The 24299-nt window shown below is 39.8% G+C and overlaps 1 protein-coding gene across 3 annotated transcripts; it reads right to left on the reverse strand.

Moving 5' to 3' along the window:
* Positions 1-10883: 10883 nt before the first annotated feature.
* On the reverse strand, positions 10884-24099 carry scn3b (sodium channel, voltage-gated, type III, beta). Of its 3 annotated transcripts, XM_042218087.1 has the most exons (7): positions 23868-24094; positions 23282-23510; positions 20297-20472; positions 19966-20194; positions 17304-17442; positions 14467-14550; positions 10884-11899 (listed from the first exon to the last, which is right to left on the reverse strand). In XM_042218087.1, exons 2-6 carry the CDS (start codon positions 23334-23336, stop codon positions 14487-14489), a joined length of 663 nt encoding a protein of 220 aa, XP_042074021.1. In that variant the 5' UTR covers positions 23337-23510; positions 23868-24094; the 3' UTR covers positions 10884-11899; positions 14467-14486. The 3 variants fall into 3 exon arrangements, with proteins under 3 accessions (XP_042074021.1, XP_042074022.1, XP_042074023.1); XM_042218088.1 differs by lacking the exon at positions 23282-23510 and having other exon boundaries at positions 23868-24097; XM_042218089.1 differs by lacking the exon at positions 14467-14550 and having other exon boundaries at positions 23282-24099.
* Positions 24100-24299: the final 200 nt, after the last annotated feature.

Here is a 24299-nt window from a genome sequence, read left to right on the forward strand (position 1 = left end):
TTTTGCTGCAGCACAGTAGTTTAAGAAATAGCATGGCACATGGCAGCCTTGCTTTTATATAGGAATGCAACCAGAAATTTGATTCCCCTATTGCAAAGACAGACGTCAAAGACGACTCCCCATTTCCACCTTAGACACCCCAGCCAGAGCTCTATTCAAGCCTTAGTCTTCATCTTCACCACCACCATCATCATCACCATCTAGACATGTTCAACTCTTAAAAGTGATCTCTCCTTATATAACTACAGTAAGCTATGGTACCAGCAGCTGCCAATATTTTATTTCAAGTCAAGAGGAACACAAAGGTTTAAATAGATACTACTACATGCAACTTAAGCAAATCAAAGCGTGAGAATCACACAGTGAACCAGTGTGTCCATGCTTTGCCATGAAACCAGGGTGGACTACAATATGTCTGCAAGTGGCTGCACTCAGTCCAAGCTGGACTGCAATTGTTGGGAGAAGGGTTGCACCCCTGCACCAGGCAATTTGTGCAATTACCTTGTCACTGAAAGTCATCATCCAAAAGTTGAAGGAACACTCAGTTCCAGGCAACAAAAAACTTTAAAACAATCACTGGGTAACCCCTTATTTTTCAAAGTTGCAGAGTAGTTGCCTCCTATTTTCACTCTTGTGACTAAGCCTTACAACATACATCATACGTTAGTCAAAATGACCAAGTGACATACTGGTAAGCCATTACAACCACTAAATCACAAATGAACATGTTAGAGCTTGATTTTTGATTGGTTGGTTGAATATTACTTTTACAAAGAGCTAAGTTTCTTCTTCTTTTTATATTAGGCTCATCAAAATGACTGTGGCCTCTCCATGTTCTCACAATAAATATGGGCATTTTTTGAAAATGTCTGGCTTTTACTCCATATTTGGTTTAAAGCTGTACATTCCAGTTTTTTACTTTATGTCTGCTAAAATAGACCAACAAATTATGTTCTTTGGCTAGAAGTCAATCAAGCTGCACACTCCAGAAATGGCTTAATAACTGTGCACTTTTTATGTGTGGAAAAGTCAACACTAGTGCCTTGTCTGACTATACAGCATGAAATGTGTGAAGATTTAATTATAAGTGGATTGCTGGTGATAATCTTTGGAAAGCTTCTTTGGGAAAAATTCAATTTCTTTCCCTCCATTTGAAATGTTTGCGTTCCTCTTCGACAGCTACAAGAAATCAGTAGGCTGTGGAATTAGTGGTAACACCTTTCTTACTTTAGCCTGTGACACAATGGTTTGAAAATCCTTTTAGATGATTCTGCAGTGTGGACTTTTCAGGAGAGGAGGAGAACTTGACCTTTAACTGTTATGGAGCAGCACACATTACCATATAATTCAGAACAATCTCTCTTAGCATTTAAAACTGTGGTCCTTCAACAGACGGGTAGAGAGGTGTGGTCTTGAATGTGTCCAAACCAGTCAGCTCCAGCATAAACAGATGTTTTTCACAGCCAAGATTGTGACTTTATGCATAAACACAGAAGCTGTTTCAGTCTAGATCTGCATTTATTAACAAAACAAATGCTCATCAGAAAATATAGGTTCAGGTGTTTTTGCTCTCCAACTTCAGATGCTGGGCAGGGCAATGAGCCAGCTATTATTCACAAACACCCCCTCCAATAGGAAAAAGGTCCATCTGGCCCAGTGCACCATTTTGAAAGCTCATGGCCAACATGCTGTATTTTCTAATGAACCAAAGACACCATTCCAGTTAAAGTTTGTGCACAAGTGAATTAGCTTGTGTTTTCCTTTTTTTCCTCAACAAAAATCATATTCATTCATTTTAATTTCACTCCATGTTTTCCCTCGGTCGTCCACACCTCACTCTCAGCTGATATATGAGCACTGAGTTTACCAACTGTCGCATTCCCAGTTTTTCCCAGTTAATCGTCCCTATAAAAAGACAGTCAATGATAATAAAATGGCTCACAAAATACAACTCCTGTGCATGGCCTGCTTAATTTGTGTGCACATTCTGATTAATTTGTGTCCACGTAATGATTTTTTTCTGGGTATTAGATAAACGTATATACATGGATGCATCATGGGGGACCAGCTGCATCCATGTATTTTGCACCAAATGCCATGGTGCAAAATACCAGTGAAAACCTCACAAATTTATTTAAAACCTGTGACAATATTAATCCAAACACAAACACCATTAATTTATTCATTTATGTATGCTTAATTTAGTAAAGATGTGCTTCAAAATGTTTCTTTTTTATAGTTTTTTTTTTCTTACTGATATCGTTCACTAGAAACACTCATCCCTCTCTGCTCCATTGCAGCACAGCTGGAACTTTTGCCTGCTGTTTTATTTTTACAGCCTACTAACAGTATGTCCTTACACTTTATCCAACACTTGCAGAGCATACATGCTTTCATATTTTTCCATTTATTGCTCGGGTCTGTTAATATCAGTTTTGGCTGGTAACAAATGCTGTAACATTAGCAGCATAAGCAGACGAGCTGGTATCTGCTGCAAAGTTCACCTCATGAGATCCTTTCTAGGTATCTTTAGTTTATAATTAGAAGTATCTTTCTCTTATAGCCTGCTGGGTGAAAGCTCGAAAATTGGTGCTCTTGTAGAAGGTGCGTACTCAGAAATTTGCAGACAGCCTTTCTTGCTCCTCCTGATGAGGACATTTACGCAACTTAGACTGTCTCCCTCGCTTACTTACAAATGCATAAAGTGGAGTTAACTACACCTTCCTCATGTCGTCAAAGCGATTCCGGTGTTTTTAGCAAAACAAATTAACCCATGAACTGACCTTATTTTACATAGTCAAATGCTTCAAGTCTCCTAAACAAAAACACACGATCAACCCGACTGAAATCTTTCATTTGAGCTACTGACAAGTGTCACATCCAGACAGCTCTTTTGACAAAGCCACTGATGTCACAAAATCACAATATGCAATACATAAGTTTTCCATACTTGTGTGTACAGGAATTCGATGTGAAAATGAGCTGAAATGTACTCAAATTTTAAATAGTTCTTTTCCTTTCTTTCTTGTTTTTGAAACAGCATGAGAAGAGCAGCTTTCTTTACAGCACAATGTCATCATCCCAGAGTCTAAAAAGTCTTTGAAAACTCTGTACAGGTTGTCTCCCAGCTCAATCTTCTTTAGAGATCTGCAGGAAGTCCTTAGGTTTTTGAAACACAGTCACAGATGAGCAGCAGAAAGAAGACAGGGGGGCGAGAGAACCCCATAAGAGAGCTGCCACACTCAACTTAGACAGACCCTTCAGTATCGTATCTACTGTATAGTTAGCAGTTTCTTATAGAACTGCTCAGGCAGCATAATTATTTCCACTACATTAGCTCTTGATGATCCTGTTCTTTAGCAGATAATCTGTCATTTTAGCTCCATAAAACAGTTTCGCTCTGTCGCTGACATTCATTTGTAATGTATTGGAAGCCTCCAAGCAGAGGCCAAGTCACACACGCACACATTCCTCCAGTTAAAATTCCCATCAGGGAGTTTTTATAAAGAGCAGTGATATTTATTTAGAGGCATCTTCGTCTCCTTTATGTGCTTTTCTTTCCTTAGATCCTGCTGTCCGTCTAACTCTCACTCCACTTCTGAAAGTCAGAGAAAAGAAAAAGTAATTCCAGATTTAGTCAGCCGTATCTGTCATCCAGAAAATCATTTATGTCTTTTAATAAATAGCACTGTTGATCATCTTGTGCTACATGTCAGAAAACGAGGCAGCATATCATCACCTATTTATTTGTCTTTGTGCTGCAGGAGCTCGTACAGCCTCACCTGCCACTGTGTCACCAACTCCCTCAGGTTACTTCTGTTTTCCTTCGGGGCCTGTCACTCATTATATTTTTCTATTACTTTTACATCATTTGATGCATTGCTCCTGGTTTCAGGTTGTGGGTCACTGGCTACGGTCTCCTCCACTGTCTGCTGCTTCGCATGATACCTGTCACCTGTTGCTTACCTGAGCTACTTCCTGCTATCTATTCCTCCTGTGGACATGATCCAAGCCCAATGTCACAGCCCTCAAGTGACGTCATTGCTGCCAGAGTTTGCATATAAAGCATAAAATACTATATGAATATAAAAATGTGAAAATAAAAGAGAATGAGGATATAATGTTTGGACATTTTCTTTCAAGAGTCTACAACATCACGAGAAAGCTTATCTGAGACGATCATCATCATTTTTACAGCCTTCTTAGTAATACTTTACCAATGGCTTGTCATACCACTTTGAAAATGGTGAAGTCAAGAACCCATGCCAGCATGTTTTTATGATTTACAACAGGAGAGTTTCTCTGTAATGACAGTAGACTGAGTGAATGTGGAAAACGCGAGACATATTGCTAAAATAGCCCTAATGTTTCTCGAGGCATCTCAAGCTTTTTCCATCTTCTGATTTCCAGTGGCCTGTAAAATGTGAATGTTTTTTTCACAATGCCTTTGTACTTCATTACAAAAAGAAAGTGATTTTTTTTAGGTACATTAGCACATTGGTTTTTTATACCTTCAGATTGTGCTCTGTTGAGGTCATATTGGGATGCAGGTATCTGATGTTCATCCAATGACCATCTGGGGCTGGTTCCTATGTTAAAATGACTTCACTGAGTTTATTTGAATCACTGAACTCAACTGTGTATGTGCCGCTGATGTTTTTGTAGTAATTTGTAAATGTCTGACAAATAACTAATAAACTGTACAGGTGGGTTAGGCCATCAAGAGGTCCTTGAGCTTTGGAGCAGAATCTTGAATTTTATTTGAAGCATTCAACCGACTTTGCTTGAACCCATAAAATCCATGGATTGAGTTTGCAAGAGTCATCTGATAGCTTAGGACTCCACCTTCTCATCAAAATTCGGTCATTTCTGAAAGACCATGATGGCGACAACCCTGCCCAATACTAATGTGGGGGCTTTGAAATGGACAAAGTAAATGGGTTGCCAAATCCATCCTAGATACAGTTTAGAGGAGAGACTGAGTGTGCTACAATCAGGACTTAATCGCCAAGAAAACCAATTTCTGAAACAGGATTGTTTTCAGTGAACTCATTTAGAATAAATGTCAGTGATACAAACACATGGAGGACAAACAGGCCTTATCTTCTCTCACGAAAGCTACTTTGGGCTTGTTTATCCGAGAGCCCCGAGTAATATTTTTACCTTTTCTTTTATCTGTTCCCAAAGTAATATTTTTATCTTTTCTTCGATAGCCAAAATGCATCAAACCATGTCTAAAAGAGAGGGTAACTGAGGACCCAAAAGAAGCTCTATAATGAGTTTATAAACAGCAGTTAAAGGGGGAAAGGTTAAATCTCTCCCAGAAACAAGCAGCATGCTGTTCAGAGAAGAAATGAGAAATTGGGGGGGAATTGTATCCTGTTTAAAAACCAGAATATCAAAGCATAATAATTGCTCACTTTACTCACTCAGCATGTTCCCATCTATCATGACAATGTAATGCTAAAACAGATAGGAGCTCACATCCACCAAAGTGACTATTGATCGGCAATCAATAGGCTTTGTTTCTGGGTGACTGTAATGTCTGGTAGCCTACAGCCTGCTGCTGTATCAATAGAGAGTCCACAGCCAAGCCTTTCTGATCAGCCTTCCAAATTAGAAAGTGTGAATAAATTAATTAAATGTCTGAATTCATTGTGAAATATTACAATAATCTTGAGGTGTCCAACAAATGTTGCTTTAGGTGTTGTAATCTTTCTTGACAGAGGAACAGAAAGCTCTAAATTCATTACGCTGATTTTTTTTTACTACATAATATGCTTCACACTAGAGGGAGACAAAGACCCTTCACAAATGACAGGCACTCAGCTACTTGCATGATTAATGATTTATGGTCACAATGTATGATGGTTGTTTAGATGAAAAAAAGTCTTTGAATCCACTGACATCCACTTTATATGTTTAAAATGCCATGTGTTTCATCCGTGGACTTTTAAGTTTCAAGATCCCTCTCCACTATTAGCGATGCTTTATGTGATTTTAAAGGAAATTACCTCCAAATTAAGAGTCTTTGTTGCCACAGCTTGTCCTGCCTTCTTAAACCTATGCAACTTGAAATGCTTACTGGAGCACTGAGGCAGTCGGGGCATGGCAGTTTAATTGAAACATATTTTAGTAGAATGTGGGCCGTATTACTAGGTTGTATCCTCAGGGAGGCACATTGTAACAAAAGAGCAGGCGAAGGTAGAGACATGGTGAGGCGAGGAGAGAGGGAGACAGAGTGAGGAGGGGTGGTGCGAGGAGGAGGCAGAATTGCACTTTCACAATGTATCTCAAATCCATAATGGCACATTGTTACAGAGTTTATGGGATGTGTCCCACAATCAATAACCAATTTATGTGAACTTGATGGATGGATAAAGGCCACACTGGTTACGTTACCTGTTTCCCATTCGGACAGTATAGCTGACCTTGGTTTGTGTTCACTTATATTCTGGGATAATCTGCCAAGGCTTTTTACTTCCACCTGGAGCAGATGTTATGTGACCGGTGGCGTCTTTATACTTTGCCTATAACAAGCACTCCAGATTTTCTCTAGTGCAAAACTTAATGTGTCTCAACTATCACTTGGTAATATCTTTTCCAGGCAATCTGCCTTGTTTCAGGCATGCCTGGGTTGCTATAACAACAGCTGCTGCTATATCTGTCACTGCTGTGGGTCACGGCTAGCTAAAAGAGCAACATACATCACATCCCTCTTAAGTGCTGGTTTTCATCTATTTCTCCCTGCCAGTACCTTCGCCTTTTGCTGTCTTTTTGTCTTCATCAGCCCCTCTGACTTTGCATATCTGAAGGAGCTCTCTTCCCACGGAATAAAACCCCTCTGTACGTATGTGTTTAAGCTCTGTGAAGACAGACAATTAAAATACACCGAGTTTACTTCAAGTCGAAACTAATCGAAAGGCGTTTTGTTAGCTGCTTTTCTGCTGAGTTAATAAGAGCTGTGAATGCCAGTGGGGCTTATTGTGGTTGATTTAAAGCCAACTTCTTTCTTTTCATCACCATTGCAGTCACAGATAATAAGGAGAACATGAGTTAAGAGTTGCTGAGGGTCAATATTGCATTTTCTTCTCAGTGTCCTGGTAGAGTTAAAGTAACAGAGGACTCATTATACAGTTTGCATGGCACCGAAAGACGGATGTAGCCACATGAACTCCTGCTTTACAGCCTCCTTTTTACATTGCAACCCCAACACTACTTTTATAGGAGTCAGAAGTTAACAAATTTAGGCGAGCAGTGGGAGTGCTACGTTATCAGCTAATACTAGCTAGCTTGGCAAACAGGCCATTCTATATAAAGATACCTAGTGCTGAGTAACATACTTATTTCAGCTGCTTTCTTTAGAGGTCACCATAGCGGATCATCTTCCCCCAATTTCACTCTATCCCTTCTTCTGTCACACTAACCATGCTCTCTGAGGTTTTCCTCTTTTTCTCCTGCCTGGCAGCTCAATCTTCTATATCCTTTGTCCAATATATCCACTATCCCTCTTCTCAACATGTCCAAACCATTTCAGCCTTGCCTCTATAAGTTTGTCTCCAAACCACTCAACTCGAGCTGTCCCTCCAGTATACGAATTTCTAATCCTGTCCATTCTGGTCACTCCCAGTGAAAATTTTTCACTCTGCCACGTTCAGGTTGACAGGAGGAGGCAGAGGTAGCAGGAATCACTACCATCTTATAAACCTTTCCTTTAACTCTTTTAGATAAGGATGAGAGTCACATTGGTGGTTTAGCTTCTTATTGTTACCTAATGGCAAGGAACCTTGGTGTGATTTTTTTTTGACTGTGCTTTAAAATTAGATAAACAGATTAACTCTGTTAAGATGAGTTTTGTTTTTAAACTAAGGCTCCTCAAGTCAAGGCCTGCTTCCTGTAACATAACTTTGAGAGATCAGTTCACTCTTTTATTACCTCTCACTTAGACTGTTGCAGTCATTTCTATTTTGGCTCTGTTAGTCGTTACTTTGTCGCCTGCTTGCTTTTTGGTGAGAAAGAAATGGTGTGATCACAGTACTTTTTTAGGCTCCTTACCCTGGCTTCCAGTGCATTTCTGGATCCAGGTTAAAATTGTATTACTTGGTTTTAAGAGTCTCAGTAGTTTGCTGCCACCATAGTTAACTGAACTTTTGTAACCTTACACTCCTGCCAGAGCACTGGGGTTTACGAACCAAATGAAGCTTATGCACAAGTTCCCTTTCCTTGGGCCAATCAGCTGCCACTTCAGAGCTCCAGCCAAGACTCACTCTTCATCTTCACCACCACCATTGTCTAGGTCAGGGGTCGGCAGCCCGCGGCTCCGGAGCCGCATGCGGCTCTTTAGTCTTTATTTTGCGGCTCCGGGTGGTTTGGGAAAATAAATTAGAAGTATTTAGCTGAAGTGTATTTTATTTGTGTTTAGTTCTTTTTTTAACTTGTAGTTCTAAATTGGAAGATTATTGTGATTTGAAATATAAAAATAAAATTATATTTATTAATTTTTTCATCGCTCAAAATAAGCGTCACACTCCGGAAGCCGGTGTACCCGCCGAAACGCCTGTGCATTTATCGAGACTTTCAACCCCAGGTAGGCCAATTATGGATCTTCGGATCCACATTATGTCGCAGCTGTTCTCCACCGTGAACTATGTTAAAAACAAACACCGCTCACGCCTCACAGATGACAGCTTACAGTCCTGCGTAAGATGAAAGCCCCGATTTGCAGACGCTGTGCGCAGAGGTTCGGGACCATAGTCTTATTGTAAACATATCACGGCAGACCCGACGATGTTTGCATGAACATGCTTTTCAGCATCTCTTTATTGACCGCGTTTCACACACGGTTGCTGTACGCAGCCCGACACATACCAACACAACAGCAGAGAGAGCACAGACTTTAAGGCGGCAGAGGCAGTGCATTGCGGGTGCCGCTCAGGTGCGTCCGACTCCCATCAGCGGCACTGCAGACCACGCCCCGCCACACACATTAACCAGGTAAAATACATATTTAGGCAGAATTTTGCAAATATCTATTTTCTTTTTTAGCAGCATAGTGCTTTTTTTCCAATTATTTTTTAAAGTCAGGTCAAGGCTCCAAAAGCCCAAAGGCGATATAAGGGTGGCGGCTCACAACAGTTTTTGTTTGCTACATGGATCATTTTAGTTCAGCTGGGCGTCTTTCCTTTTGTTTATTTCTTTAAGAGTTCAATGTGTAATTACATAAATTAGACTTCATGGATTTCATAAGCAACACACCTTAGTTGCTCTGTGGATTCTTTTAAAAAGCAGTTAAAACTTTTCTTTTCAAACAAGCCTTTTGTTGATCTACCGTATTTTATATTCTTTACATTATTTACATTTGATCTTTTACATTGTGTATAATGTCTATTGATTGTATTGTTTATTTTAATATTTGTGTACAGCGCTTTGTGACTGCCTGTCTGTGAAAAGCGCTTAATAAATAAACTTTACTTACTTACTTTAGTTGTTCACACAAAGCATAAAGGTAAAAAAAAAACAATATATACAGTGTTATCTTCATTTTAGATTTCAAAAAGTATTTGCGGCTCCCAGTGTTTTCTTTTGCGTGGAAACCGGGTCCAAGTGGCTCTTTGGGTGTGAAAGGTTGCAGACCCCTGGCCTAGACTCTGGGGGTTCCTGTCCTATATCCTATCTCCGTTGGTATTTTGTTCAGCCACAATGGTTCATCGGAGTCTAATCGCCAAATGCATTAATTTCACCATTCCATGCATCATTTTCACGCAAGAGTCTCTCAATCATTTTAAAACAGATTTAAATAATACTTATTCTCAGGTGCTTTCCATTCTAGTTGAACAAACACAGTATTATTTAGGGTTGTTGTTTGTTTAGTGTTTTTGTTTTTTATGTGCTTTAGAAATAAACTTTGACTTATCTCTAGCTGCTATCTTTCTGTCACAAATAACCCCTAACACATGTCTCCACCCACTCTACCACTCTTCCTTTTTCTTGTGCTCCGTTTGTTCTTTGAATGGTTGACCCCAGGTATTTAAACTCATCTACCTTCACTGCGGCTGCACTACGCACCTTCAGCTTTCCAGCCTTCTCCCTCTCATTTACACACATATATTCTGTCTTGCTTGAACTGGCTATCTTTCCTCTTCTCTCCAGAGCACACCTCCACCTCTATAGGCTCTCTTCCACCTGCACCAGATCAGGTTTGCCAGAGGTGGCCCACACATGGGCCAGCACAAGGCCAGTTGCAGACACACTGGTGGTCCTATGCTGGCCCATGTAATAATCAAGCCATGTAAAAACAACATGTGCCGGAACATAATAGTGCAAAAGTAACATGACTGGACTGCTTCTTATATAGCGCTTCTTTATTCTCTACATTTGCCTAATCACACACTTTCTCTAAACTGAGTGGCTCCTAATTACATTCATAGTCTTGACATGGAAACTGGGGGAGCCAGGGATCGAACCACTAACCTTCCAATCAGTAGGTGATCTGCTCTAACGCCTGAGCTACAGCCACTCAGTGGTAAACATGAGTAAACCCTCGCTAGGTTTTGGATAAAGTGGACACTCACAAACCTGTTAATTTGAAACGTTGGCCATAGCAGTATAGTATTGCAACATCGTATTTGGGTCTTCTAACTAAAATAGGAAAATAGGAACATAAATAGTGCCATCATTGCCAGACCTGGCAGTCAGAAGTGTCAGCTTGATGCCGGATCCGGGCCAGACCTGTTTTCTGTACTTACTACAGCCCTGCACATCCCCCTTATTCTGGAAATTGGGTACCAGTCAAAGTAGTCCGGCCCCTGAATATGAATAACTTTAAATGTCACAGTATTAGTAAAGGTTTTCAGTCAGCAACAACAGAAAAGCTTTAACACAGATTGTGGAATCCATTGTATTTGATATTTAAAAGCAGCTCACTGAAACATGGCATATTTTATATGTGTAACAGACAAAACCAACATGGTGGAATGAATCACAAAGTATATAAAGTTCTACAGTGCTGTATTATAGAAAGAGGCACACATTTAGTCTCAATAGCAATGCTACTGTAGAACAGCAACAGTCAAAGCATTGAGTATAAATTTCAGATTAACTGTATGAAGCAAGACTTGACCTATAGAATATACTTCAAGACCAGAGCTCAGTGTGGCTATGAGATTTTTACAGAGGAGAGTATAAGAAATTTATCAGTTCAGACCAGCTAAAAGTGTGTGATTTGAAACAGTATTTTATGCATATTTACACTCCATTTTTGTATTACACTTCATTTTGTTACAGCAAAAAAAAAAAAAAGACAAATGCAGGCCCCATACAATATAAAAGCTGCACATTTTAGTTTCCTTAAAAAGACTTTTGGCCAGTACAAATAAAACTGTGACCCAAAAATCTCAGCATGGTATAAAATTGTAAGAAAACTTAAAAAAAAGAACTGAAAAAGTAGTATATATTCAGTATACAAGATGTACATAACAGACTAGGACATTTTCTGGGATCATATCTGTTTATAGGTCATATAAATCACAGACGCACTACTAACTACCAAGAAATTCTTTAGTTAGTCCGCTCACTGCTCTGTCCAAATGAAGAATGGCTTGTAATTCTCTGATAAAAAGTGCAGTACAATGACATTTGTGTTCTTTAACCTGATGTAACTGTGAAAGCACTTGATTTTTAGAGACGCCTTGCACAAAGGTTAAAAAAAAAAGCACTGGAGAGGAAAGGCAGGAGAAAAACTGAGCACTTGGACATTTTTGACTGGCTCGTCACAAGACACAGTCGATACACAGGGGCAGTCAGTTGGCAGGATTCCCATCGCTGCCTGGGAGTAATCATATCTTCATAGTGACACAGATAGGGTTGATGAAACCGATGTCCCACTGTTATTAGTCAATACCTAAGGAGAACAGAAAACATGCTTATCCTTATCCAGTTTTACAACACCACACATTACTGTGCAAAAGCTTTGAGCTTCCCCTCATTTCTTTATATTTTTTTCCTCCAAGGTGCCAGACTTTCTTGTAACTTTTTAAAGTGGTCCTTAATAATAGTTCTTCAGGCTTTCAGAAGGTTTTTCAAGTTTTTTCTTCCAACTTTAGGTGCTTTGTCTCTCATTCCTACAAAGCAACACCTATCCCCCACTATCTGACCACGTCTCTCTGCTCCTCATCTCTGCCTACATCCCCCCCTGGAAACAAACTCCTCCGAGTACCCAGGTCAGTAAAAGATGGCCGGGTGATGCTCTCCTCCAGCTACAGGACTGTTCTGATCTGGCAGACTGGTCCATCTTCTCTTCAGTCTGTCCTTTTCTATATTAACTGCTATGTAGAGAATGTTACAGTGTCCAAAACCATCTGAGTTTTTCGAACTGAAAACCTTGATAAACTACAGGCTCTGATTATAACATGTAACTGAACCTTCAGACTGAGGGACAGTTCTCTGTACAAGGTGTGAGCTGATAACCCAGAGACAGGTCCACTCCCCTCTCATTATAAATGGAGAGTGGGTGGAATATGTCTCCAACTTGAGGTTTCTGGGCACCCACATCTCCGTCGACCTCACCTGGAAACACAACCCAAACGCCTTGGTAAAGAAGGCTCGGCAGCGCCTGCACTTCTTCCATGTCCTGAACCAGAAGCTGCTGCTGTCCTTCTACCGCTCCTCAGTGGACAGCGTGCCCTCTTCCTGCTGGTGTTTGGAAAGCAGGGGCTACTAAGAACAGGAAGGCTGCACAGAGGGTAATTAACACCACTCAAAAATAATTGGCTGCCCTCCGCCACCTCTGGAGGTCAGGTCTTTTGCACTACTTCCAAGCACTTTGTTCTCTTCTATCATTTTGTATATTATACATTCCTCTTGATTGTATAATTTTCTCCTGTTTGTAATTTATTCCTGCTGTCTTACTTATAATATTATTCCTTCTCAGTTGGTGTGGAGCACCCATAATTTTGTTGTACATGTACAATGACAATAAAGGGGTATTCTATTCTATTCTATTTTTAATTCGGTCCTTGAACATCAACATTTTCAGAGGAATGTTTTCTTAAGCCACTTAACAATGACATTTGAATCATTCATAAAAAAGACCCCTAGTTCAAGGGATGGACCAGTCTGTGTTTTGTCTACATATAACATGACACGAAGAAATCCAGCAAAGACCTGACACAGGAACTGAGATCAAAATTCAGTTGATCCATCTACTGTTCACTGAAACCTCATCAGAAGAGGTCTCAGTGGAAAGGTTGCTGTCAAGGATGGGGAGAAAAGGCTGAGGTTTGCCAAATTACAAAAGAACTGTACTGAACTGGCAACAAGGCAATGTCAGTAGGCATGGAGGAGGTCAAGAGAAACAATGAGTGATTGCAGCTAAAGCACAGAGGAGGCTCTGTCATTGTTTGGGGAGGCATTTTAGCAAGCGGTATCTTGTCAAACTTGATGGTATTACAAATGCAAAAAAATACCATCAGAGTTTGATCCAACATGCAATACTATCAAGAAAATGTCATGAAAATGATACCAGACATGCTACTAAAAAAAGCATACGTGAATAGGAAAACACACAATGGCACACCTTTAGTCATGAATTCGCCTCCCCAGAGCCTGGACCTCCAAATTATTAGGAGATGGGGGGGGGGGGGGGGGGGGGGGGGGGGGGGGGGGGGGGGGGGGGGGGGGGGGGGGGGGGGGGGGCGGGGGGGGGGGGGGGGGGGGGGGGGGGGGGGGGGGGGGGGGGGGGGGGGGGGGGGGGGGGGGGGGGGGGGGGGGGGGGGGGGGGGGGGGGGGGGGGTCGTCTTGACAGCAAACAGAACAAAAGGCACCCAATGTCCAAAGAACAGCTTTGAAAGTCCTTCAAGAAGCCTGGAGAACTATTCCTAAAGTTGCTTAAATAAATGACAAGAAAGCTTGTTTAAGAGTTCAGGCTGTTAAAGAGTAAAGATCAAGTAGGTCAAGTAAAGGTAAAGTAAATACCTGCATCCATTTTCCAATTTTCTTGCAAGATGCAAATGAATGGTTCAAGACTTTTGCACAGCACTGTGGCACCTACATCCTAAACATGCAAATGTGCATAACATTCAATGTGTTAGAAATCAATATATCTAAAATGAACATGCTTACATTCCCCACACTTTCAGATACTTCATTCAACACTGCTTGCATTAATTATGTGCAATCGTTCCTAATGGAAAATCATTGAAAGTGGGACAGATTGGACACTGAATGGTGACTGAATAAAAATGGAGGATTCGTGATTAAGTGAGGCCGTTTTTTTTTGTTTTTTTTTAATGTCAGAAATGAAAGCCCCTTTGAAGGGGATGAGAAAGAAGGGCACAAGGGGTGTTGAAGCAGCAGACTCCTCCACAGAGCTGCACAATTATGAGTGATAAAGGTACAAACACATGAATTGAAAGACAAGGGATGATTTCAGTGATTAGAATCGGGATGAGAGAATCACATATAAAATACCGTGTCATTGAAAACCACTTTTATTCTGTAACAGGAGCGGCTGGATTGTCTTTCTGCTCAGAGGGAATGGCTAGGTAGTTTGTCCTGTGGGCAGATTGGCAGAAAAACAGAGGAGTGTCTAAGACCTGGTGCTATGGGCCTCTCTAGCACCACACACCACAGCTACTTAGTGCTCATGACAGTGCAAAAATTCAGAATTTCCGTTTTGTTTATTGAAGCGTGAAAATGTGACTCTAATTCACAGAAAATAAGGAATGAGTTTTACCAGATAAAAAATATCTAATCCGAGCAGTGCCTAGGGACTGCGTGGAAGGCACATCAAGATGTGCAAGATGTGACATCCTAATTCAGCATTTTACAGCCAACCATCAGCATGTTTAAAAAAACAAAACACAGTACTTGCACTGAATATGCTCCCAATTCAAAAGAGCTGCACTGAAAGTGTGTAGATGAAGAACACTTTATACAAGTGAAACGAGTTTTGTGACTGTAAGCACATTTCAGAAATAGCCTAATTTAACTCTTTGACAGATCACATCGTTGCCTCCTATCTTCTCCTTTAGGGACATGACTAATACGTTCTCAACCACTAATGCATCACAAAAGGTAATCTCAAAATGTCCTACTTGTGCTACATATGGCATTCTTTGAATGGGTAGACCTTCTGTGTTGTCATAAGGGTCACTAATGGCTAATGGCCAAAGCCTATGCAGTCTTTCAGCTACAGGTAGTGACAAGGCTACAGTATTACAGCTGAGAAAACTCAGATCTAATAGTTTTTTGAGATTTCTGAGCTTTTTGACTATTGCTGTTGACTTTAAATTAAAAAGCTTCTTTCTTTTGCTTTACAACTTTTCGTTTTTGGGGGTGTGGCGCTGTTACTTGATAATGAGAAGGTCCTTTCTGTGTCTATGTGTTTCCTCCCACAGTCCAGCGACTTGTAGTTCATGGCATTAGGTTAACTGGTTATTTTAAATTGCCCAGTGTGCGAATGGTTGTATGTCTTTCTTTGGTTCAGCGTGTCCCATTTCCTCTCGCCCTACGACACCTGGGCCGGAAGGAAATGGATGGATGGAACTTTTGGTTTCTCCTATATTTCCGATGGTTCACCAGAATCAATGGAGCCATTAGTATTTAATTCATGTTTATTTAATTCTTTGAATATAATTATAGCAACATAGATCACCTAGATATTTAAAGTTAAAATTTAATGTCTTTTTATATTGTAGGGCAGGGGTGGGCAATTCATTTTCCAAACAAAATTTAAAAAGTAAAATTGTATAAATTGGAAATTAAAAGCGTGATTGAGACACAAAAGGTCCCCAATTCACAACTAGGAGAAAACACAATGCACACCACAAAAGAGGAAGAAAATTCAAGCTGGTGAGGCCATCGAAATGCATAAATCTTAGAAAATCAACAGATAAGAAAACTCAGAAAGCCTTTGAATCAGGTTGCCTTGATATTTTGAATTTTTGGAGCATTTTATTTTTTGATAATTGGACTATTAATTTATCTGTCAATTTGTCTATTGTTCATAAAATTGAACCTAAATGCTTCAGGAAAACACAGATTGTAATACCTACTTTGTAAAACTCAGCGACCAAGAAGTGTCAGAGTGATTTACTGCTATTTAAATTAAACCATATTAAAAAACAATACTGATTACAAAATAGCCCCAAAGTCCATCTATCTGTCTGTGTGTCTGTCTATCTGACAACACTGAAACATTGGCCTCACTGGCCAAACATTGGCCTCACTGGCCAATAATGCTGTAATTTTTAATTTTGTGCTTGATTACATTTGTCACTACACAAATATGAGATAGTACAGGACTGTTTTCTAAAATTTGAAAACTGTGAGAAAAGTTCTGCATTTTAATTCTGCCACTTCCAATAACTCTTAATTACCTGTTAGTGCTAATAGTAAAATAGAAAGCCAATGAATAACCGAATATTTTTAGAGAAGTTTAGTTTCAAATTTAGTTGAAAATATAGTTCTTTGAAATATATTAGCTCACAGAAACACTTCACTATTTATTATGTTGTAATATGTCTAAACCCTGGATATTGGGTCTTGTGAATATTCAGCAATGTTGTGCATATTGTGCAGTACGTGGACTTAATCTGTCACTGAAGGAAGCAGATTTGTAGTGTAGCAGATTCAGTAAGTGTTTGCAAAATAAAAATAACCGGATCAGCACATGCATGATTGCTCTCTTCAGGACATAAGGTCCCTGTACAAAAGTTGTAACTGTGGGTTGTGAAGGTTAGCTGGCACCACTAAAATCCAGTGGGAGCTGACTATAAAGGTGCATTTGGGTCTTTGACATTACTGACAAGGCGATGCAAAATGCCCGTCACTGATGGAGCTGAAAATCCATCACGGATGTTAAAAGGTTGTTTAGAAAAAAAGAGCAGTCAGCAGTTTAGGTAAAAGACAGATTAGTGTTGCAGGAGGGTTACAAACTGATGGACTGAATTACTTCTCTGTCTGTGTGTTTGCCCCCCTGCCTCATTCCTTCACTCTCAGTCCCTTTCTTCCCCGATTGACTCTTAAATCTCATTTCCCTACCCACCATATTTTTTAGATTTTAAATTACAATTATGTAACCAGAAGTCCTAAGCAAATACACACTTACAGCTATTTGTGCACTCCCTTGGTGACTTCAGACTTTCAAATTAATGTAAACCCACTGCTGAGTTTTGACTCATAACGCATAAATATCTGAAAATGTGACATCATGGTTGTGTTCAGGACACACGCTGTTTAAATTCGCTGTTCAGTCACATCCCTGCTAACATTTATCTGTCTGTGCATCTGTACATGAGACTCACGCTGTGTCCTGGGCCTGCTCATCAGACTTGGAGATCTTCCTGTAGCAGTAGACCATTTCTACCAACAGCCAGAAGGTCAAGAACACCAGCAACACGTACATCATGATCTCAGAGTAGATTGCAGTGGTGTCGTCACTGGCTGCAGAGTTAAAACAGTGGCAAAGCACATGTATTATTCATTATGCATGCTTCCTTGGAATACCGCGAGCAGAAAAGAGCAGAAGAGACCTGAGCTTGTACAACACTGCTGATCCACAATCATTTGTCATACATAATTTTTTAATGCATTTTATGTCTTTCACTGAAGAACAAATCCAATTAAACAAATGATAAATATAGTTATGCAGCTACAACAAAAAAGCAAACAAAGGTGTTTTATTCAGGAGCATCCTGACTGTAGATACTCTTAAAAAGTGATGCAGAAACTACTTCATGTTGCATTCATAATATTATGGCCATACCTGTAATATAATGAAAAAGACCCTACAGAGTTAAAGGTGCCCAGTGGAGATTTTGCAAGGCTGCTTTTATACCAAACATTTCCTAACAGTGTTCACTGTTTTGTTGCAGAGCTTATCTTGTTGTTACATATGTGTATGCAAACATCTCTATCGAACATTCGACCTAAATCTGCATATAAAAACACTAAATCTCCACAGGGTATCTTTAAGTATGAAAATAGGATGAATATGCAATGTCACAGAGGTTCTCAGAGCGTGAAACATACTCTAACTTTAGAATCTGTCGTAAAAATAATTGCATGCTGTTTTTGACACCAGAACAGCTTTTGTTCCTTGTAAACAATCCTCTTCTGCTCATTAGCCATTCTGAGATGCTTCTGGAATAAGTAATAGCACATAAATCATCCAGTCCTATTCTAAATATTACATACTTAATATACACTGAGATTAGCTGCAACATTAAAACCATTCACAATGCCTGCTGGGATTAAATTCTGCGAGTCTTGTATACACCTATGACGCTCTTCACCAGCATAGACATTATAGAACATATGGCTACACAATAAAACTAATTAAGAACGAGCCCAAGGCACTGCCTCCAAACTCCCTCCAAATTAACCATGCAGGTGAAGAACGAGAACAAGCCCCACCTATGGAGGCACCATCCTGCAGGTACTAAGGAATCTGCTGCTTATTTATTATCGTGAGACAAAGGCACCCCCAGAGCAGGCATACAAAGTACTCGACAGGTGGTTTTAATGTCACTGCGGTTCAACAGATAGTTTATTTTACTGATAATTCAATATCCAGTCAGTGAAATCAAACAAATATCTTGTTTGATATCTTGTCAACATCCTATTGAAAATGCTTTCTCATTTATTGCTTTCTGCCCATTGTTTACAATGGAAGGCCATTAGAACAGCATCCCATTAACAACCCATTAAGAACAAGAAGAGGGATTACAAGCAAGCGGAAGCTGTTTCAAAGTGCACATGGGCACCTTCGGCTGTTAAAGAAAGTTTTCCTTTTATTGTCCTTCATTTGTTTTCATAACGAGTGACTGTGAACCACTGTGTCACTTAGTGTATAACAAATTCCAGAAAGCCTGCTGACCAGACAGCTGACAGCTTTTTCTGATTTGATTCAGCAGCCCCAGCAAAAGGAGAATATTAGTGAAATATAATCCCTTTGATGGGAAAGCATGGATATGTCAGCCACGAAGTAATCCATTCTACCACTATGGATGCCATTACTGCAACATTAATGTAACCATGGTCTAGTGTACAGTGCACTAGCTGCAGGCTTTTTGAAATCTGAAACAACTGTTCTGTGAAATATGGAGGACAGGCTGTGAATATAATAAAAACAATCTAACTGTACTCTATTCTTCAGTCTTCTTTTAATGGGTGCAAACTCTTTAAATCAAACTAGCCTATCGCCTGATAGCTCACAATATGTTATGTGCAAGCATATATAGAAAATGTAAGGTTAGAGAAATGGGGAGAGTTGAGTAATTTCAAATATACGTAGGGTATATTCGATTAAGGTGGAACATGACACATTCAGCAAGCCAAGCATTCAGGAAGCAGAATACATTACCCCTTATTATAGATAGCAAAGTAGCTGGTTTGAATTAACACCTTCACTGACAACAGAAGAAAGCTTTGATGGACAATAAAGGCAGACAAAACAACACACAGTTATTCCTTTTAAACCAGTACAGTCACAAGAAAGGGGGAAAGAAGGAAAGTGGTGCAGTTAGTGGCAGACTGCGTTCACACACACAATATTAGATGTACTATTTTTTTATCTACTGTTGGTGATTTGTGCAACATAAATAAACATAAAACACAGACTAGTCTTTCTCTCATCTCAGTGTTAAATGTGCAGGTCTACAGTGGAATCGTCACTTAAGGTGTACTGCATTTGCAAACTCTTTTCATTAAGTGAGTTTGGAGAATACTCGTTAACAAAAACAAATCTGCCCTGTTAATATTAGAGCATGTGGGGAAAATGGAACATACACAAACTAATGCTGGGAAGATATTTGAGAGAGAGATTTTTCATCATATCAGTCATTACTAGCTTTTTAGTTTCCATTTATATTTGACTTATTTCGTGTTACTGATGTGGAAAAAAGAGCTAAAGCTGAGCACAGGACACAGGTGGATAGCGTGCAAGAATTTAACATTTAGGCATACCTTTCTCCTTCACAGTCAGGTTGATGGTCTTGTTTACTTCGAAGACTGGAGTGTATAGTTCAAAGTCAAACAAACGACGAATTTCACAGGTATACAAACCGCTGTCATTATGGGTGACATTACGGATTTCAATGGAGACCTCTTGTAAGTCCTTGCTTCCGTTCCAGTTTAGACGGTCCTTAAATGGATTATCGTCCATATTGGAATTGTTAGTGTTATATTCGTATATCTAGAAGAAAGGAAAAGTGTGCAGGCATTAATTAAATACACATACAGTGTGAGCAAAATCACAATGTGCTAGATCATTTACAATAACGTAGAAATAACTTACAAGATATGAAATATTTTTGCCTTTTGTTGGACTTGGGGTGTAAAGCCATTTTACAAATGTCTTTACGGTGACCTCCTCCCTCTTCAAACAGGAGATGCAGGTCAACTTCATGGCTTTTCCCACAATTGCTTCTGTGTCTGACTGGACATCGACACATACCGGCATGCACAGGTGGACTTGAGAAGCATGGAAAGGTTACATATATTTAGTTTATCGCAATGTAATTGTAAAAAAAAAAAAAAAGAGAGAGAGAGAAAGAGTAGAAAAAAAGAAAGCACACCCTCTTTGGTTTCACACAAAAGAATATAATTAAAAATAATCTCATCCTTAGCAGGTCTTTAAATTCAACAAATACAACCAAGATAAACTAGAAAACATGACATCCTACACTGTGTCATTATTTCCTTACAAAAACTAATCCAAAATGCAGAAGCTACGTGTGAAAAACGACATACACTCTTACTGCCTCCATATGAGTTAAAAGGCCAGGTGCTGCAAATCAAACATACTCGATTAATTGATCATCTGGAGCATTCAGGCGTGAGTTAACACAAAGCCAAGGAAGAAAGACATCAGCAATGGAGAAGCAACTGTTACTGTCCATCAATCTGGGCAGGGTTATTAGGTATTTTCTTAACAGTCTGAAGTCAATCATTAAATGTTAAGATTATTTTAAGACTACACAAGTGCAGCTTGTTTGGAAGGGTTTTACAGGAGAAAGTCTTTTCTCTCCTAAAATACTAGCATGGCTTAGGTTTGCAAAGTTGCATCTGAACAAATCCCAAGACTTCTGAAACAATGTTCTTTGGACATTTGGGGTTCATGTGTAGATATCTGGCCTTAATGCACATGGAGAAAACCAAATGCAGCTTATCACCACAAACACTTCATCCTGTCTGCAGGTGGAGGGGTGATGATTTGGACCTGTGCACCTTGCAGTCCTTGAGTCAAACAGTAACTCATCTGTATGCCAAAGTATTCTATAATCAAATGTGAGGCCATCTTTCCAACAGTTAAGGCTTGGCTGAAATTATGTCACGCAACATGATCCCAAGCACAGCAACAAATCTAGAACAGAATGACCAAAAAGTAAAATAATCGAGGTGTTGCAGCCCCCCAGAGAGCTGTGCATTAACACAAATCTCAATGTACTGAAGCAACTTTGTAAAGAAAAGGAGGCTGATAGTCACACAGAAAATTAAGTTATTTAAGTCATTGTTGCCCCAGTTCCCATCACCCCTTCCATGAGTCTGGTTTTGCCAAAGGCTTCTTCCCGTTAAAAGTTTTATTTTATTTTATTATTTTCTTACAAAAAGCATTTGAAAGATTGGGGCAAATAAGGCAAGTCAGTATGTTTAGGTGGGGGCTTGATGTGGAATCCACAAAAAGATTTAAGGAAATTCTCCCACATTGCTCCCTACAATGGCGCAGAGTTTCTTTCCCACTGTCAGGTGCATGCTCAAAGGGGGGTTGTCTGATTGTTGGGGATTTCTCTGTATTATTGTAAGGTCTTTACCTTACAATATAAAGCACCCCGAGGCAGCTGAAGTTATGATTTGCTGCTATATAAATAAAAGTGAACTGAAAGGAAAGTGAATTAAGTGGTTCTATAAGCTACCGACTGCTTCTTTTAGCTTAGTTTTTGGCAAATCAATAACAGTCTAACATGTACTGCTGTACATGTTAGGTTCTATTTACCTAACTTTAAGACCTGGTAAAGACTAGATACACTTTTGTTATATTCTGTTATCTAAAACCTTAGAATTGGGTTCATTTTCAGAGGGTTCACCTTCTTTTTACCATGACCATATTTTTTTATACATGAATGATGTGACAAGCTGAACCCACTAAACATTAAGAATGTGCTTTCCAATGTTGCACAGAAAAGAAAACAGAAAACTTCAAGGTTTAAAATAAAACCAATACTTATGTATTAGATTTTGTAAAAATGTACTTTCTTAAAACTGACCAACACAATGGAAAGAGGAAACAAAATATATAGTGTATTTGTTTTTAGGTGTCAAATGTCCCTTTAAAGATGCACTTATTACTGATCAAATTCCAAGCATTCTGTAGAATCTGCCGCGATGCATCATTTTTTAGTTATTCATAAACACATGCTAGAACAGTTTTAATGCTTTGTAATAACTTAATGACCCACTGATGTGTGACCCTTTGGTCATCAGGTCTCACACTGAACCCAATGTTGAACCAGATGCAAAGTCAGTGAGCATTAAAAAGATAAACTGGTTTATAAAGCTCTGTGGGCCATTGGAGACACTTAAATCACAATATTGATAGCAAATTCAAGCCCTAATGATGGCCTCTGCCCATTAGTATTTACTAGCAGTGGGAGGAATAAATGGATAGAGGGAGTGCAGAAACTGTGGGTAGTGTAGGAAGAGGGAAATAATACAAAAGGGAGGAGCTAATTGAAATATAAATGCATTAGTGGTAGACGAATATTGGGAGAGGCGTAGGAAGTGAGTAAACATATGCAAGAAAAAAAATTCAGTGGATTATAATCACAAAGACACATTTCTTGTGTTTATGTGACTGGGCCCAGTGCTCTTATATAACCCAAAGCCCGCTGGGCTGACAGTGACAAACATTGATTCTATCCTCTCTCTCTCTTTTTTTTTTAAGCTGAGGGCTCACACAAACACATGGAAACAGAGCAGAGAAATAGAGAGGAAGGCATGAAGGGGACAGAGGAAATGGGGAAAGTGAAGAAACTTAACCCCAGTGGCCTCTCTTCAACGATTCTATTCATTTCCCTTAAATGCTGACAACATTAAGCAGTGAAGGGCTCTGCAGACCAATGGGACTGCTCTGAAACTGGGTTTTGAGTTCACAGCTTCCTGTGTGGTTCGCAAGCCACTGCCAAGGCCCCTGATTACTCATTGTTGTATAAAAACGTACGATAGAAAATGATAAGTCCACAGTCAAACAGGATATTTTGACATCTTGCAGAATTATACTTACCAAGAGAAATCAAAAGTACCAAAGTTTGCCGATGAAGCTTATATTGCGTTACCATATTCAGCTCTTTGTGGAGCTGCTGGAGGACAGTATCGCTTTAACTTGGTCTTTTTCTCAAGTAGTCTTCACACGAAGTCTGGTGTGAGACAGAGGAGTTGTTGAAAAGACTTCAGGACCACGGACAGCGCCTCTTCTCGGCCGATAAGAGCGCAGGTAACTTTCCTCTTCGTGTCTGAAAATCCACGCCAAGAACTCTTAGAAAAGACGCGTTTCTGATTTACACATTCAAAAAGGGTTCTTCTTGGATTTTAATCGTTATTTTGAGGCGCTCATCTAATAACCGAAGCGTTCATATAGCCCTTAATGCGCAATTCTCATTTACACAGTAAGAACTAAGTTCATCATTTCCTCGACTCGGGGAAATAAACAAGTCCGTGATGTGAGACGACTACATGAGTGATCCCACAGTTTCTTCGCGCATAACTGCTGTCACTGAGTACGGACCCATCCAGAAACACCGCGGAAATCTTTCTAGAAACAGGCGGATAGCATCTGGAACCTGTGGATTCTCAAAAGCCGACGTACTCACTTATTGTTGCGAGATCTGAAGTCCTGATTACACACATGCAGAAAAAAGCATCGAGGCCAGTTCTCTCATTTCACCCCTCAAAGAATAAGCCCACTGACTGTCAGAAATCTGTTTCCTCCATTAGAGATGACTGATGACATTTCCCAGCCGCGGCTCAATGTCTTTGTTTTTCAGCAGTCACTTAGCGCTGGCAGGGGCAGAGGGTTTGATACGCATGCGTGAGTCACTCCCTCCTACGCTACAGTGTGCAGGACCACATTATTGTCACTTGGGTAGGCCTAACCAACTCAGCCGGTAAGCTTGTTTGCATTTGCTTAAATATTGACTAAACAAAGCTCAGCGTGCAGAAACACCGCGTGCACACGTAGAAACCAAAAAAATGCAAATCAGTCCTAAGAATGAACATTATATGAAGGAATAAGATGACACAAG

The sequence above is a fragment of the Haplochromis burtoni genome, unplaced genomic scaffold (assembly GCF_018398535.1).
Source record: "Haplochromis burtoni strain Fernald_Lab_line unplaced genomic scaffold, NCSU_Asbu1 Contig_15, whole genome shotgun sequence".
Classification (NCBI taxonomy): Eukaryota; Metazoa; Chordata; class Actinopteri; order Cichliformes; family Cichlidae; genus Haplochromis; species Haplochromis burtoni.